The following is a 17897-nucleotide window of genomic DNA, read 5'->3' as shown; positions in this document are numbered from 1 at the left end:
ATACTACACACATCCATAGCAAAGCCAATTCATTCACAGCATACTGGTCAGACCTACTACTCTCAATGTTGCAACTTAGGCCCTACATCACTACAACACAATAATTCCAGGACAGGTCTTGAAGATCCATCTCTCATTGAAAGCCAAGGCAATAGAGAGCTTGTGCAATTCAGGTTTGAAGGAGCCCATATCTACAGTTCTGTTGCTTATCTGTTTGGGAGTGAGAGTAAGAGTAAGGGAGGAATAGATGGAGCAAGCCAAGGAGAAAGGGAGGAGGGAGGGAGAACGTCAACGACTGAATTAAGATGAGTCAAGTTAAGAATGAAGGATGAGTTGGGAAGAGCCCTACGCAAAACAAAAAAAAAAACATTTTATCTTGGCGGTTCCGAATTAGAGTTGTCTTGAAAGCAAAATGTAAGCTACAAATTGAAGGAAACTAAACACGAAAGTGACAGTTGTAAACTGGCCTAAATGGGTTTCTTCGCTATAAATGTGGGGTTTCAACCACTGGTGAAGACGGACTTGGCCTATGAGGCATTCGTCACATATTGTCGGAGGCCTAAAATCAGTCTCATGGTTTAAGGCATTTCCCAGGTGCCACTGAGTCAGTGTGGGCTTGGGAAATGTCCCATTTAAGAGATTATGTTCACCCTATCTTTAAAGACGCCAGATTAGGTTGTGTGAGTTTGCGAGAGAGCGAGAGAGAGAGTGTATGTCAGAAAAGAATCTCCTTTAGGTAGAGGCTGTTACCACTGGGGAAGTGAAAAAAATCTTCACACATGAGGGAAAGACCCAGAAAAAGAAAAATAGAGGGGTTGGAATGACAGTTATGAAAATGTCCCTGCATACTTTTGTAGAATTAAATTGTTGCATGTGTACAGTATATAAACTCAGCAACAAAAAAAAAAAAAAGAAACGTCCCTTTTTCAGGACCCGGTCATTCAAAGAAAATACATAAAAATCCAAATAACTTCAGATCTTCATCGTAAAGGGTTTAAACACCATTTCCCATGCTTGTTCAATGAACCACAAAACAATTCATGAACATGCACCTATGGAACGGTCGTTAAGACACTAACAGCTTACAGACGGTAGGCAATTAAGGTCACAGTTATGAAAATTTAGGACACTGAAGAGGCCTTTCTACTGACTCTGAAAAACACCAAAAGAAAGATGCCCAGGGTCCCTGCTCATCTGTGTGAACGTGCCTTAGTCATGCTGCAAATTGCAATGTCTGTACTGTGAGACGCCTAAGACAGTGCTACAGGGAGACAGGACGGTCAGCTGTCCATCCTCGCAGTGGCAGACAGTGTGTAACACCTGCACAGGATCGGTACATTCGAACATCACCTGCGGGACAGGTACAGGATGGCAACAACTGCCCGAGACGCACCAGGAGTCCACAATCCCTCCATCAGTGCTCAGACTGTCCGCAATAGGTTGAGAGAGGCTGGACTGAGGGCTCGTAGGCCTGTTATAAGGTAGGTTCTCACCAGATATCACCGGCAGCAACGTTGCCTATGGGCACAAACCCACTGTCACAGACAGGACAGGTAAAAAGTGCTCTTCAGTGACGCGTCGCAGTTTTGCCTCACCAGGGGGGATGGTCAGATTTGCGTTATCGTCGAAGGAATGAGCATTACACTGAGGCCTGTACTCTGGAGCGGGATCGATTTGAAGGTGGAGGGTCCGTCATGGTCTGGGGCGGTGTGTCACAGCATCATCGGACTGAGCATGCCATTGCAGGCAATCAACGCTGTGCATTACAGGAAAGACATCCTCCTCCCTCATGTGGTGCCTTTCCTGCAGGCTCATCCTGACATGACGCTCCAGCATGACAATGCCACCAGCCGCACTACTCGTTCTGTGTGTGATTTCCTGCAAGACAGGAATGTCAGTGTTCTGCCATGGCCAGCAAAGAGCCCGGATCTCAATCCCATTGAGCACTTCTGGGACCAGTTGGATCGGAGGGTGAGGGCTAGGGCCATCCCCCACAAAAATGTCCGGGAACTTGCAGGTACCTTGGTGGAAGAATGGAGTAACATCTCACAGCAAGAACTGGCAAATCTGGTGCAGTCCATGAGGAGGAGATGCACTGCAGTACTTAATGCAGCTGGTGGCCACACCAGATACTACTACTTTTGATTTTGACTCTCCAGTTGTTCAGGGACACATTAATCCATTTATGTTAGTCATAGGTCTGTGGAACTTGTTCAGTTTGTCTCAGTTGTTGAATCTTATGTTCATACAAATATTTACACGTTACGTTTGCTGAAAATAAAACGCAGTTGACAGTGAGAGGACATTACTTTTTTGTTGCCGAGTTTACATTATGCATCTTATCACATGTACAGCTTACAGAATCAGAGCCTTGAGTGGAAAATCTGTCAGACAGTGGGAGAGCTTCTGCTACAGCATCCCAAACAGCAAAAGCATAGGCAAAGGAAGGCAGTCTATCAGCACATCACTTTGCTATGAGCTGGAGGCAGCATGCATTTTGAAAACATATATTTAATAGTTTCAAACCTGAACATTTTACTACATATTGTCAGGATTGTCTTACATTGCGTCAAAGTAGCCTAGTCAAATCAGAACATATTCATGGAGGAAATTATTTTATATAAACATTCTCTCATTGTCCAGTAGCCAAAAGCACAATCCTAGTCACATTAGCAACCCATGCTAGTTGTTGCATTATGGAACTAACATTTGCTCGTAGCCTACGGTCTTGTGCGCATTGCTGCGCTTTTTGACGTAAAAATTAAAAAAATAAGAGTATCAACATTTTAAGCTGAACAACCTGTTGCAGACTCATTGCTTGAAATATATATATATATATATATATATATAGCCTAGGCTTACTGGTTGTATGCATTTGGGATCTATCGTCCCACAACTGTTCCAGAGTCTGGAATAAGCTGTCGTTCTTGACAAACTGACCAATAGAAATTCACCATGACGGCCTACTACGAGCAAACCCGGACGACGCTGGGGCAATTGTGTCGCCAATTGTTTGTCACCAATTTAGTCTTGAGATGCTAATATTATTCTTTGTAAAGTTGCAGTTTTTCCATTTCCTATTCCTAGGTTTACTGGCACAATGATTTGCTATGAAGTTGTTGACAGAAACTGGGTCAATGGTTGTTTGAAGACATGACTAAGTATTTATGTTCTAGTTCATGTATGGGTGTCATCGTATAGCGATGTGGTGGTGCTATTCAAGCCTTCCCAGCACCGTCAACCCACAGAGGTTTTGGGAATAATGTTGAGGAAGTTTCCAGAGTTACTGGAAGGAGATCCTGATTCTTTTTTTCACTCCCTCGCCTCATCGTTATTCTCAACCTGAGATGGTTATCCTTGGCAACACCCTTTAATTGGTGCAATACAGATGTACCAGCGTGCCCAAGGCTATGTGTATAGCCTGGCACTTGAACGGTCTCTTGTTTACGCCCAAATGGCAGACTATTCCCTATGTCGGGCACTGGGCTCTGGTCAAAAGTAGTGCCCTATGTAGGGAGTAGGGTGCCATTTGGAAACTGTCTTATCTCCAGTTTGACGCCTGAGGCGATCAAGGACAGACTACCTTGTCAGGTTTTACTATTGACTGACTACTTTGACAGGCCAATGCTTGCTGAACATAGGCCTTATACACTGCACTAACACATTCTCCTGAAAACACATTTACATTTTCACCATCTGCAGGAATATCATTTTCATTTTGAACTTCAGTCACAGACCACTGTTAGGGTGTCCATTAAAGAAAGCCCTTGGTGGCCTGACCCTTGCCCTGTGTGAGTTGGGTACATGTTTTGTTCTGGATATTTTATTGCCTTTGATTGTTGGTATGTGGTCAATCAAACAGCCTGGGGCTTCCCGACTGTTAGGCCCCATACCTGGCCAGTGACCATCCTCACAGGGCTGTGGACAAAGCCTGTGAAACATTTAGAATCCTGCCTGTGTTTACCACGGAATGATGTTCGTGCGCCATTAGTGCCTCTAAATCACCACTGTGTGTGAATGTAGCCTGGGGTATTAAAACACCTTTAAGTGAGATTAGTGAGGTTTTTTAAACCCCACTCCTCCAGTCAGTACATACGGTGTGCCTCTAGTACACCATAGGCAATTCAATGCTGGGCATTTACATCAAAAAGGAACCATGAGCACCAACGTGAAGTTCATAGGAGCATATCAAACTGGGCGTCAAATGAAAGCTAAGAATCTATATTTTAGGGAAATTAAGGTAAATACATTTTTAAACCACTTTCCATCAAAAAAAAACATGGCATAAGCAAATGCTTTGATTTCTGGATAAACAAATAGAAAAGGGATTGTAGAAAACATCTACCAGGAAAAACTCTTAAAAGCAGTGGCGATTTTAACATGTACATTTTTGGGGGGTAAACTCCAAAAATATTTTGGGATGCATACCAGCAAAGCCACTACACAACACAACAATTGCACTATATGGCAAACAGAGCCCACAAACTGTTAGGACCTACATAAAGCTGTCCCAACAGCAGAGCTTTCTTTTCAGAGTCATGGATTGAAGCATTTCCATCGCTACACCCGGCTATCAGCGGAGCGCTGTCTGGCAGTGAAACAGTTCATTCAGCCTTATTTACTGCCTTTTTTTAAACATAAGGGTACAACAAACAGATAAGAGGAAATCCGTAATTTCGATAAAGTAATATCGAAACTTTTTTCGATAAAGTTTCGTAATATTTCGATAAAGACTAATGAGCAAGCTAGGACGAGCGTAGTTCATTTTTTCAGCGCTTTTGAAATGTTACAGCAACAGAATTCAGAAAATGGGCCGGTCTTAGTGTTCTCCCTGTACACCAAGTCAGGACCGTAGAATAAATAAAGGGTGTGTTTAAGCAGACAATGAAAGCTCTTACAATATTCAATAATTACATTTCTCTAAAACTGGTTATAGGCTACATGTGCACTACCAAGTCAGAGCAGTAGTTGAAATTAAGAGGGGAAAATAAACCAAATTATTAGGGTGAGGCACATGGCTACTAAAAGTTTACTACACAACATACACTCAGTATTACTTTCCACAGTATACATATCTCCCTGGCATATTACATAATTTATGCAGCAGCCTACAAAACATTTTTGGACTCACCTTGTTGTGCTGTACGCACTTGAACAGGAAGGTAGCGCGGCGGTCTTTCGTGGGCAAATTTTGTCATCAAACTTTGTCAAAGTCTGGCATTCTCTGCATGGATGGTGCTTTCAAGACAACTGGGAGCTCGGGAAAAAAACAAGGTTGAATCATGACGACGTCAGTGATCTGAAGGTTGTAGCTCTAGAAAGAGGCCCGAGGTCCAGACTTACAATTCCGAGTTGGATGACCGTTCAAAACATATTTTCCTTGTCAGAGCTTGGCGGCAGAAATCATGCTGGCTTGACAGCATGGCCAATTTTGAATGTTTAACATTTTAAACTTGGAAAAGAGACCCTTAAACTCAGACTTGGGACCACACCCACTCAACTGAATAGCAGGCTAGTGATAGTTTTGCAATGCTTTGACGTCATTTTATCTGTGGCCAATGATCGTGAGAGCCTTCTTGGATGGGCACTTTTCGCTGTGCCTCTCACTCTCCAGTTGATGTCACCTCTCATGGATCTTACCGACAACTACCCATGTGCCCCCTCGCTTTCCATTTACTGAAACTATCCTCCTCACCCACTGAGCATCGGACACCCATGGACGTTGACATTAGGTCAGTCCGCCCTGGCGTTGATGTTAATGTCCACAGACGGACCGGACCCAATAATAGACGTACTGTATATTTCACAAGTTTGGATAATACAGTACAGTGAGTAGGGCACAGTGCAATACAATAGTGAAGAATAGTACAGAGAATAGTTATGCTGCACTGAACTCTGCTGTACTCCATTGTAAAGGCACAGTCTCTGTGATGTCCAAACTTGTGAAACATGACATTCATATCCACAATGACGCAGTACAGATCAGGGACCCATGATGTAATTCCGTTACCGGGTGTAAATCCACTTCACTCGCTGTAGTTCAATAACCAAAAGAGATGCATTTTTAACCTCAAGGTGCCATGTCATTCTTTCTGCAGACATCTTTTAATCTGGAGCAGATATATAAACAGAGGTTTTGGAAAACGTTGTCGCATAAAAACCTGAGAGGTTTTACCGTAATTCCGTTGGCATTGTCACAGTTCTCCAATAAATTTGTTTTTTGTACATTTCAGTGGAAATTAAAAATAGTTATTGTGCATAGTCTTGTATAGTTTGTTAAACTTTGAAATCAATGACTTGTTTGGTATATATTTTAAAGTAAAAATAAAAAAAACTGCAGTCAGTGTAATTCCGTTACCATGGAATTGTGCCGATTGCTAGTGGTCAAAGGCTTTCATCACAACTGATTGGACAGAGACAGAGGCTGTCTTTACTATGATGTAACATCCTGGACAGGGACACACTGTCACATTGATGTCCTCCATCTTCACACCTCATTGACCAGGGACAGAGGGAGTGAAGTGTACTGGACTGGTGATGTTTGTGGACCAAATGAGATCGACCTAGACACACTGGTTGATGATGTAACATCACTAAAAGCAGGCAAAACTGCACGTGTTTTTCATAGGAGATGGAATCAATAAACTACGGTTGTAATGTGTTTTCAATGTGCGAAGTCTGGTGCGTGCCAGGGGAGATGCAATAAATAAATTTTGTAAACTCAACTCTTGCTCACTGAGAATGATAACATACTGAAATGATAAAAATGTTTTGCCCTCACTTCCTCTAATGCTGTTACGTAGCCTAGCGGTTAAGAACATTGGACCAATAACTGAAAGGTTGCTGGTTCAAATCCCCAAACTGACAAGGTGGAAAAATCTGCTTTCCTGCCCTTGAGCAAGGCAGTTAACTGCCAACAACTTTTCCCTGGGTGCTGATGTAGTCATTGATTAAGGCAGCCCCCTGCACCTTTCTGATTCAGCGGGGTTGGGTAAATGCAGCATGCATTCAGGTTGTGTGAATGAATGCTTGGTACAGACTATTAGATCTCCAACCTACCAATTACATTTAGGGTAAATGACTTATCTTGTGGTCAGACAGTGGGTCCGATCCATCTCATTACGGTTTCGGTTGAGTTGTATTGTGCAACAGTTGTATGGTAATGGTTACGATGCCACAACTGCTATTGAATCATCATCCCTCAGTCTCTTACACACTACATTCATGGGTGTCTACAGTGGATGATGGACGAAAAGGGGTGAAAACGGTCTTAGGGATGGTAGGTAAGTCAAAGTGAGAACAAGGTTGTGCATCCCACACTGCCTGTATGCTTGCGTTTGGTCCCGTGAGAAGACACTAAAGGATTTCATTATAATCCCCTCTAAAATGTTTCCCTCAGCAGCAGCAGCAATCTAAGTAGCTTTAACTGTCATGCCTGGCCTACTGCACTGTAGGTACAGACTGTACAGAATCACAGTCATGCGGTAAATGGAGGTCTCTTATTTGGAAAATAATTATTACAGATCCCCTTATTGTTAACAGGGGATTGCGGTCACATCAAAGAAGCAATGGTCTGATGGTTCTTCCTCTTCCCACTTCTCTGTTGCAGTTTAATGTGTAATCCTCATTTCAAAGTTGGAATGGCCGATTAATATTAGGGCCGATTTCAAGTCTCCACCCACTGTGCACCACCACACCATCCAAACTGCACTTTAGGGGAATGAGACCAATCAAATGTGATCTTATTAATATGGGTCTTGCCTCTCCATACCAGAGGCATACACCAAGTATTCCAAACATTAGGAACACCTTCCTAATATGGAGTTGCGCACCCCTCAGAACAGCCTCAATTAATTTGGGTACGGACTCTACAATGTATCGAAGGCATTCCACAGGGATGCTGGCCCATGTTGACTCCAATGCTTCCCCACAGTTGTGTCAAGTTGGCTGGATGTCCTTTGGGTGGTGGACCAGTCTTGAGACACATGGAGAAACTGTTGAGCGTGAAAGACACAGCAGCGTTGCAGTTCTGGCGGGTAGGAACGTTGGGCCAGTAGCCGAAAGGTTGGTGGATGGAATCCCTGAGCTGACAAGGTAAAAGTCTGTTGTTCCTGAGCAAGGCAGTTAACCCACTGTTCCCCCGATGACGTGGATGTCGATTAAGGCAGCCCCCCGCACCTCTCTGATTCAGAGGGGTTGGGTTAAATGTGGAAGACACATTTAAGTTGAACAACTGACTTGGTATCCCCCTTTGACACAAACTACGGCACCTTCCTACTACTCAGGCTCCCGAGTGGTGCAGCAGCCTAAGGCACTGCGACTCAGTGCTAGACACATCACTGCAGACACCCTGGTTAGAACCCAGGCTGTATCACAACCGGCCGTGATTGAGAGTCCCATAGGGCGGCGCACAATTGGCCCAGCGTCGTCTGGGTTTGGCCGGTGTAGGCAGTTATTGTAAACAAGAATTTGTTCTTGCCTAGTTAAAAAGGTTAAATAAAAAATACCATACCCGTTCAAAGGCACTTACATTTACATTTAAGTCATTTAGCAGACGCTCTTATCCAGAGCGACTTACAAATTGGTGCGTTCACCTTAAGACATCCAGTGGAACAGCCACTTTACAATAGTGCATCTAAATCTTTTAAGGGGGGTGAGAAGGATTACTTTATCCTATCCTAGGTATTCCTGAAAGAGGTGGGGTTTCAGGTGTCTCCGGAAGGTGGTGATTGACTCCGCTGTCCTGGCGTCGTGAGGGAGTTTGTTCCACCATTGGGGGGCCAGAGCAGCGAACAGTTTTGACTGGGCTGCGCGGGAACTGTACTTCCTCAGTGGTAGGGAGGCGAGCAGGCCAGAGGTGGATGAACGCAGTGCCCTTGTTTGGGTGTAGGGCCTGATCAGAGCCTGGAGGTACTGAGGTGCCGTTCCCCTCACAGCTCCGTAGGCAAGCACCATGGTCTTGTAGCGGATGCGAGCTTCAACTGGAAGCCAGTGGAGAGAGCGGAGGAGCGGGGTGACGTGAGAGAACTTGGGAAGGTTGAACACCAGACGGGCTGCGGCGTTCTGGATGAGTTGTAGGGGTTTAATGGCACAGGCAGGGAGCCCAGCCAACAGCGAGTTGCAGTAATCCAGACGGGAGATGACAAGTGCCTGGATTAGGACCTGCGCCGCTTCCTGTGTGAGGCAGGGTCGTACTCTGCGGATGTTGTAGAACACTTACATGTTGCGTCTTGCCCATTCACCCTCTGAATTGCCCACATACACAATCCATGTCTCAAGGCTTAAAAATCATCCTTTAACCGGTCTCCTAACCCTTTATCTACACTGACTGATGTGGATTTAACAAGTGACATCAATAAAGGGATCATAGCTTTCACCTGGATTCCCCTGGTCAGCCTGTCATGGAAAGAGCAAGTGTTCTTAATGTTTTGACCACTCAGTGAATCTACTACTTACATTTGACCTGTAAATCTAAACGGTCTCAGGTCCGTTGTGCCCCACATAGTCAAGCCCATTTTAATTGGCAACCCTCCTAGACACGAGCATATGCCCACTGTTAATTCTGTACATACTAGAAGTTGACCGATTAATTGGAATGGCCGATTAATATTAGGGCCGATTTCAAGTTTTCATAACAATCGGAAATCGGTATTTTTGGACGCCGATTTTGCCGTTTAAAAAAAAAGAATTTACACCTTTATTTAAGTAGGCAAGTCAGTTAAGAACACATTCTTATTTTCAATGACGGCCGAGGAACGGTGGGTTAACGGTCTTGTTCAGGGGCAGAACGACAGATTTTTACCTTGTCGGCTCAGGGATTCAATCTTGCAACCTTACGGTTAACTTGTCCAACGCTCTAACCACCTGCCTCACGAGGAGCCCGCCTGTTACGCGAATGCAGTAAGAAGCAAAGGTAAGTTGCTAGCTAGCATTAAACTTAATCATAATCACTAGTTAAACTAGTAATATCAACCATGTGTAGTTATCTAGTGTGTCCTGCGTTGCATATAATCAATGAGGTGCGCATTCACGAAAAAGGACTGTCGTTGCTCCAACGTGTACCTAGCCAGAAACACCAATGCCTTTCTTAAAATCAATACACAGAAGTATATATTTTTAAACCTGCATATTTAGCTAAAAGAAATCCAGGTTAGCAGGCAATAACCAGGTGAAATTTTGTCACTTCTCTACCATTCATTGCACACAGTCAGGGTATATGCAACAGTTTGGGCCGCCTGGCTCATTGCGAACTAATTTGCCAGAATTTTACGTAATTATGACATAACATTGAAGGTTGTGCAATGTAACAGGAATATTTAGACTAATGGATGCCACCCCTTAGATAAAATATGGAACGGTTCTGTATTTCAGTGAAAGAATAAACATCTTGTTTTCGAGATGATAGTTTCTGGATTAGACCATATTAATGATCTAAGGCTCGTATTTCTGTGTTTTATTATGTTATAACTAAGTCTATGATTTGATAGAGCAGTCTGACTGAGCGGTGGTAGGCAGCAGCAGGCTCGTAAGCATTCAAACAGCACTTTCGTGGGTTTTGCCAGGAGCTCTTCGTTGTGAGTCAAGCATTGTGCGGTTTATGACTTCAAGCCTATCAACTCCCGAGATTAGGCTGGTGTAACCGATGTGAAAGGGCTAGCTAGTTAGCGGGGTGCGCGTTAATAGCATTTCAAACGTAACTCGCTCTGAGACTTGGAGTAGTTGTTCCCCTTGTTCTGCATGGTAATGCTGCTTCGAGGGTGGCTGTTGTCGTTGTGTTCCTGGTTCGAGCCCAGGGAGGAGCGAGGAGAGGAACGGAAGCTATACTGTTACTGGCAACACTAAAGTGCCTATAAGAACATCCAATAGTCAAAGGTATATGAAATACAAATAGTCCTATAATTCCTACAATAACTACAACCTAAAAGTTCTTAGATTGGAATTTTGAATACTCATGTTAAAAGGAACCACCATCTTTCAAATGTTCTCATGTTCTGAGCAAGGAACTTAAACGTTAGCTTTCTTACATGGCACATATTGCACTTTTACTTTCTTCTCCAACACTTTGTTTTTGCATTATTTAAACGTTTCATTATTTATTTGAGGCTAAATTGATTTTATTGACGTATTATATTAAGTTAAAATAAGTGTTCATTCAGTATTGTTGCATTTGTCATTATTACAAATACATTTTAAAAATAGCCCAATTAATCGGTATCGGCTTTTTTTGTCCTCCCAACAATCTGTATCGGCGTTGAAAAATCATAATCGATCGACCTCTAATAAACACACACGGGTTTCTGTCAGGAGAATTTGTCACCGGACAAGCGACTGGGAAGATTTTGATTTATCTGACATTTGAGAAATGTACCGTTCATCATTGGGTGCGTAACCCATTAGGGTGTCCACCCACGCAGCCAGCACCATCAAACTATGGATATTGGCCAAATGAGACATTTACATGTCCTTAAAAACAGCCTATAACAAATTACAAAAACACTATTCCTTGTTTTTCAATGTGCAAAACTTTATAGCGTATTCGTTTACTTTCCTAAATCAATAATTGTCCGCCTCACGGTTCAACTGTTAGGGATTTGAGCGATAAATGCATAGGCATCCACCGTATGATATTAATATGTGAACTATTTTCTTTTAAAGAAGCTTAGGCCTAGCCCCAGGAGAGATCAAGGTATGCCGGCGGCATTCTACGACACCAACAAGCACTTATGTATCCTTGTCAGACTGGGAAACCCTGCTCAGTAGCCTAACTCGGTCCTCAGGACCCCAAGGGGTGCATGTTTTTGTCCTAGCACTACACAGATGATTCAAATTCTGAACTAATCATCAAGCTTTGATCATTTAAATCAGCTGTGTAGTGTTAGTGCAAAAATGTGCACCCCTTGGGGTCCAGAGGACAGAGTTTGGGAAACACAGGGCTACAGTGTCTGCTATACAGATAGACACACAGGAGGCTAATTCGCAATTCTAGACGAATATTTTTTAAATAAAAGATAAGCATTATATTGTTAGATTATAGGAGTAACTCTGGTAGGCCTAAAACATTGTTTTTCACCTCAAGTTCAACTGTCAGAGTTAATTGGAGCACATCACCTTCATATCATAGGCCCGCAGTAAAATAGGTTAATAGCCACACCTTTACAAAAGTTTCTGAACTTCAATAGGGTAATATCAATAGTCAGTCAAGCCATTGATTAGAAGGAAAATACGAGCAGGACATTATAGCTGCAAACACAACGTTACAATTGGAACTTAAAATTGCCCCCCCCCCCCCAAAACGTATGTATGTATAAGCAAACTAAATACAGAGCACACGATTAAAAAGACAGGTTGAACTTAATTTATCCAATGAAAAATGTCTCAACAGAATGAAACAAAGCACATTTTGCATATTTAAAGAACTGATTTAGATTAATACATAGGCCTACAATAAGGGCCTACAATAAGGATATACAAGAATAATAAAACAAATTAAATACTACAAAAAAAGTTAATAATTGCATCCTACCTGAATAGCAAGTTGCACAGTAGCCTGCATAAGGCCATTTTTGTGATGTTAAAAAATATTCTGCTTATGTCCTCTATTATGTAAATAATGTAGAATTGCATGAAATGCTTTTATAAAAAGGCTATTCCACCCCAAGACCATGCAAAAAAAGTAGTCCCTGTGTGTGGAAATCCCAAACATGTGTCTGCACAACTATGCCAGTGCGCAAAAATAATAATTCATTCATTTTTAAAAAGCAACCCACCCCACAAACTCAAAACATATTTTAGCAGCTATGACTGGGACTAACTGCAACTGGCTAACTGAAGAATGTTTCTGAAAGTCTGGAAAAGGGCGTTTTAAAAAATGTGTCACCAAAATGCTCAGAGGCGTGCACAGGTAATTGTTTCCAGAAGTTCCAGATTTGGTCATTTGGGGTATCCAGTTGAGGTTGGGAGCCGCCTGTTGTGTGGCACCTTCCACATTCTGACTAGATGACATAAGAGCGCTACCACAAACTCACCAGAACTTAATAGCTATTATTTGATAAGACATAAAAAGGTATGTGCAGCACAGAAGGCATGCGCAACACTTGAGCAGCCTAGATGGGCAGTTGCAAACTCCTTCAGTTGACAAATCACTATTATTTTTGTTAATTAGTCTAGAAGGCCTAATCTTCCAGAAGGTCTCATGCTCAACCAAATGCATTGAGATAGATTGTTGAGCTGCTTAGATTGTTGAGCTGCTTAGATTGTTGAGCTGCTTAGATTGTTGAGCTGCTTAGATTGTTGAGCTGCTTAGATTGTTGAGCTGCTTAGATTGTTGAGCTGCTTAGATTGTGCAAACACCAATTGCATGACATCCCACTCATCTTATTTAGTTAACATTACACAGTCATCAGCATGTTAAAATGAATGAAATATAAAGACAGGATGAGGAGTAGCTTGGAAGACAGAGGCTTTTAAACTCTACGCTTTCTTTAGGAAAGCAGCAGCGGTGGTGGTTCTGGGGAAAAGAAACGGAGCGGGTTCATGAAATAAGCAGGCCTTGTATTTTGTGTAATTCTGCAAAATACATGGGCTACACAGTACATTACAGTAGCCTTCATGAAATTGGAGAAAGTATTAGGCTACATGCCTTTCATGCAATGTAGCCTTTTTAATGACATTTAATGCAATATGTATTTGATTCAGTAATGAGCTGAAAGTAGATGCCAGTAGATGTTTGAAGGGTCATTCCATTTGATTTCAAATCACTTTTTGACCACACACACACCTTTTGATTTGAGTGCAACTTTCCATACATACAGCATTTGTCCATGGTAGAGGTGGTCAGAAAGTGACATTTTGGGCCTGAATGCCAAAACAATCAGGAGTTAGAGGTGCTCAAAGTGGACCCATTTTGCACACCCCACTATAACATGAGACATTCATGTACATCTTCATCACTGGAAAATATGAATAGTTGAGTTTGATATGATTTAAAAGCTTACCAACAGTGTCAAACTATTTTTTTTTTTTTTTATTATGTATAGCATGTTGGCATGTTTTTAACCATTAAACTAAACGGGTACTGCGAGATTAAGATTTAGTATTTTGTCTACTTACTCAGAGTCAGACAAACTCATGGGTACAATTTTTGTGTCTCTGCGTGGAGTTTGGAGATTATGAAAGTTAACATATTAGCACATTTGCTGGAAGCTATGTGGTTGGTCATTTACTCTCACAAAGCTATACATAGTAGTCAATATTTTATACATTTGTTAAAGTTACTGAGTGACAATCATAAGAAACAAAATTCTATCCACTTCCTCATTCTTTCCCAGAATTCGCATAGAGATCACAACATTGTATCTCCGCAACGTTGCGATCTCTATGCAACAAGGAAAGAATGAAGAAGTGGACAGAATATTGTTTCTTATGATTATCAGTAACATTAATGACGAATGCATAAAATAGCAATGACTTTGTATTTAGTGTTTACTTACAAGTCTAAATGCATTTGTTAATGAAATGATAAGTATTAGTATTTTTGTCTGCAAGGTATTTTCCGTCACGTGTCGGACCCCAGGAAGACTAGCTGTCGCCATTGGCGATCCTAATAATAATAATACAAATCATAAAATCATATGTATAGCGTTGTAAGACTATAAATTACCAAATAAAATGTTAATTCGTCACATATGCCAAATACAACAGGTGTAGACCTGAAATGCTTACTTACAAGCACTTAACCAACAATGCAGTTCAAGAAATAGAGTTTAGAAAATATTTACTAAATAAACGAAAGGACAAATAAAATTTAAAAAATAACACAATAACGAGGCTATATACAGGGGGTACCGGTACCGAGTCAATGTGCAGGGGTACAGGTTACTCGAGATCATTTGCATATGTATGTAGGGGGTAAATAGACTATGCATAGATGAGTAGCAGCAATGTAAAAACAATGTAAATAGTTTAGGTGGCCATTTGATTAATTGTTCAGCAGTCTTATGGCTTGGGGGTAGAGGCTGTTAAGGAGCCTTTTGGACGTAGACTTCGCCCTCCGGTACTGCTTGTCGTGCAGTAGCAGAAAGAAGAGTCTGACTTGGGTGACTGGAATCTTTGACAAATTTTGGGGCCAACCACGCAGCTTTAGTGCTGTTAGAAAGTCCATTTCTCTGCTTTTAAGAGGTGCTGGCTACTGTACCGGCAGACTTCTAGCAATTGTGCTAAGCTAACGATATGATAACTTCAATCATCACTAAACTGCAAGCAGACACATATAAATGGTATCCATGAATTTCTCTGACTCTGGGTAAGTAGAAAAAGTGATACTGCGAGATTTTGTTTAACATCAATTATCTGAAAATACGTAATCGCTGATTTTTTCTTTCTTCAATTTCCACTTATATTGTAGCTAAAACCCTCATTTATATCATCAGAGGTGTTTGTGTTGTGCCCAACATCGGTTGAGACAAACCATACTCTTGAATACAGGGTGGATTCCATTTCAATTATAGAAATATAATTCTTATAATGGACCTATCCCTTCAAACCATTGCAATTTAACTGGCACATAATTTAAAATGTAAATTTTTACTTCCAATTTACTTTCACAAAGACGGGCGTTGGTCCACCTGCCGTCAAATGTCAACTTAAAATGTGAATGTCTGTTCCATTATCTAGATTTCTATCGAATATTGACAGTATAATGTATAAGAACTGATATTCCCATTCAAGTCAACCTGATGTGTGGACCTCCAACCATATTTGTGATACCATCTGAAAGTTGAAATTGCAATTGTATTCCCACCCTGTATTCAAGAGTATGCGGTGTCAACTGATGGTGGGCACAACCCAAACAACTCAGATTATGTCAACTAGAGTCTAAACTACATGTGATTTTTTTTTTGTTTAACAAGCTAAGTATACTAGTTTAGACAGGCTATTTTAAGGTAAAGAAAACTAAATAGTTTGACAACCCTGTTAGCTTTTAAATGATCAACCTCAACCGTTTATCTTTTCCAATGATGAAGAATTGAATTTCTCATGGTATGGTGGGGTATGGAAAATGGGTCAACTTTGAGCGTCTTGGCATTCAGGTCCAAGATGTCACTTTCTGACCATTTCTACCTTCGGCAAATCTGTATGGAAAGTTTCGTTCAAACCAAAAGGGGTGGGGTCAGAAAGTGATTGAAATCAAATGGAACGACCCTGAAGGAAGTTGCAACATTGTAGCCTAAACACTCATATTCATATCTTATGTAAAAATGAATGGCTACATACTGACTGGTTACATTTTGTAGCCAAAGACCTCACTACATGAATGTAGATGTGACAATGTATCACATCGTTTTCTGTGAATTGCCTACCTATTCACCGAATATAACAGTCGCAACCAAATAACAAGATTAACCTATTCAACGTAGATATGGCAATTGACAACAGATGTGAATTCCAATGGCTGGTACACAAATAAGAGACTGGTTTTACTTGCCCTGTGCTAAATCAAATAGCCACATAGCCTAACAATCACTTGAGAGCTAATGTGTATTCCATGCAGCAGCGCACCGGGCAAACATTGGCAGAAATTATTCTTGCAAATAGCCCTAAACCGGGTCAAAGGTATTTTTTTGCTGAATGGTTCAAGAAAGGACAGTAAGGACGGCGCATAAAATAGAATTAGCGAAGGTTATCAGTGCGGCTTACCGTCAATGGCTCTGGCTGGAACGATTACCTCCAAACTGTGCAAAAATCCCAAGAAAAACAACCCAACCGCCAGCGTGTTCGCTGTGGCGCGAAACATTGTTTCATAAAAGAGATAAAAACAAGATAAACGAAATAAAACTCATCCACCACCGCTTTTTGGTCCTGTCAAGCGAGAGTTCGCAGTCAGCCTGCGAAATGTTTCCGTGCCTGAGCGATGCTCTGTCGATGCGCAACGGAGCTGCAAGGGCTTTGTGCTCGCAACGAGAATGAAAACTGTGTACTCTATCAGAGCTAAAGCCAAGGCTTCTCCAACCCCGGGAATGCTACGGGTTCCTTTGATGCATGGATAACATGTAGCTGGAATTATCTGTTAGCTAGCCTTTCTGGGTTGCAGCACACGCATGCAGAGATGAAGAAGAAACGGGAGAGACGGCGCCTATGATGTGCCCAAACCATACAGGGGTGTCTTTTTCTTTGTTCTCCGTGACAGCCGGCGACACAGTTCTGACAACCACAGCAGAAAATAAAAAAAGTAATAGCAATTTCTCTCCCCAACCCCACCACCTCTGTTGCTGGTGGTAACGCAGATTGAGTCGGTATTGAGCCTCATTCCCTTAAATCAGCGGGCTGATGTGTGTGACGTCACCAACACCAATGGCTGGCCACATTTCTGTCCACCGAGCATCCTGCGCGCCAGGCGACGATTGGGCAAATTATTTTCGGTGACAAGCTCCACGAATCAAACCAGAGCGCGAAGAGGGTATGTTGATAATAGTGCTACCCATTTTCAGTTGTCTTAGATGGATATGATTATTTTTCTTTCAAATGCTAGTGGCGTCGTCATCTCCTCATCCAAAGCCTGTTTCGAATGCCAAATTTGTCCACAGAATCTGCTGAAATATTGATATTTGCCCATGTTTCGTACAGGATAGGCTAGCTAGAAAGGCCTACAGTGGCAGCCTAGATTGTGCGAAAGCGGACAAATAAATGTATGAAAAAACATTACATAATTTTGTTATATTTATGTCTGGGTAAAGGTGCATACTTCAGAATTGTTAGCATAATCCTATATCTAGAGTGAGAATTTATTTGCAAAGTTTCAGGACCATTTTCTCCTGGGATGGGGATGAAACATCCCATAGTAAATCAAAATGATGAGTAAAGAAAACGAAGTGTGGAAGGTGTTGAAAAGCTCACCTTAT

At 41.8% G+C, this 17897-nt stretch overlaps 1 protein-coding gene across 4 annotated transcripts in view; it reads right to left on the bottom strand.

Annotated features, from left to right (window-relative positions):
* LOC115143100 (low-density lipoprotein receptor-related protein 1-like) overlaps positions 1 to 17268 on the bottom strand; it is a 181163-nt gene extending 163895 nt beyond the window's left edge. For all 4 annotated transcript variants that reach the window (XM_029683178.2, XM_029683180.2, XM_029683179.2 and 1 more), the window contains exon 1: positions 16696 to 17268. In XM_029683178.2, the coding sequence (XP_029539038.1) occupies positions 16696 to 16792 (97 nt within the window). In that variant the 5' untranslated portion in view covers positions 16793 to 17268. The remainder of the gene's footprint in view (positions 1 to 16695) is intronic.
* Between the last annotated feature and the right edge of the window lie 629 nt (positions 17269 to 17897).

The sequence above is a fragment of the Oncorhynchus nerka genome, linkage group LG15, assembly GCF_034236695.1.
Source record: "Oncorhynchus nerka isolate Pitt River linkage group LG15, Oner_Uvic_2.0, whole genome shotgun sequence".
In the NCBI taxonomy this organism is placed as follows: Eukaryota; Metazoa; Chordata; class Actinopteri; order Salmoniformes; family Salmonidae; genus Oncorhynchus; species Oncorhynchus nerka.
Note: the sequence above shows the minus strand (reverse complement) of the source record. Positions and strands in the feature narration are given on the sequence as shown.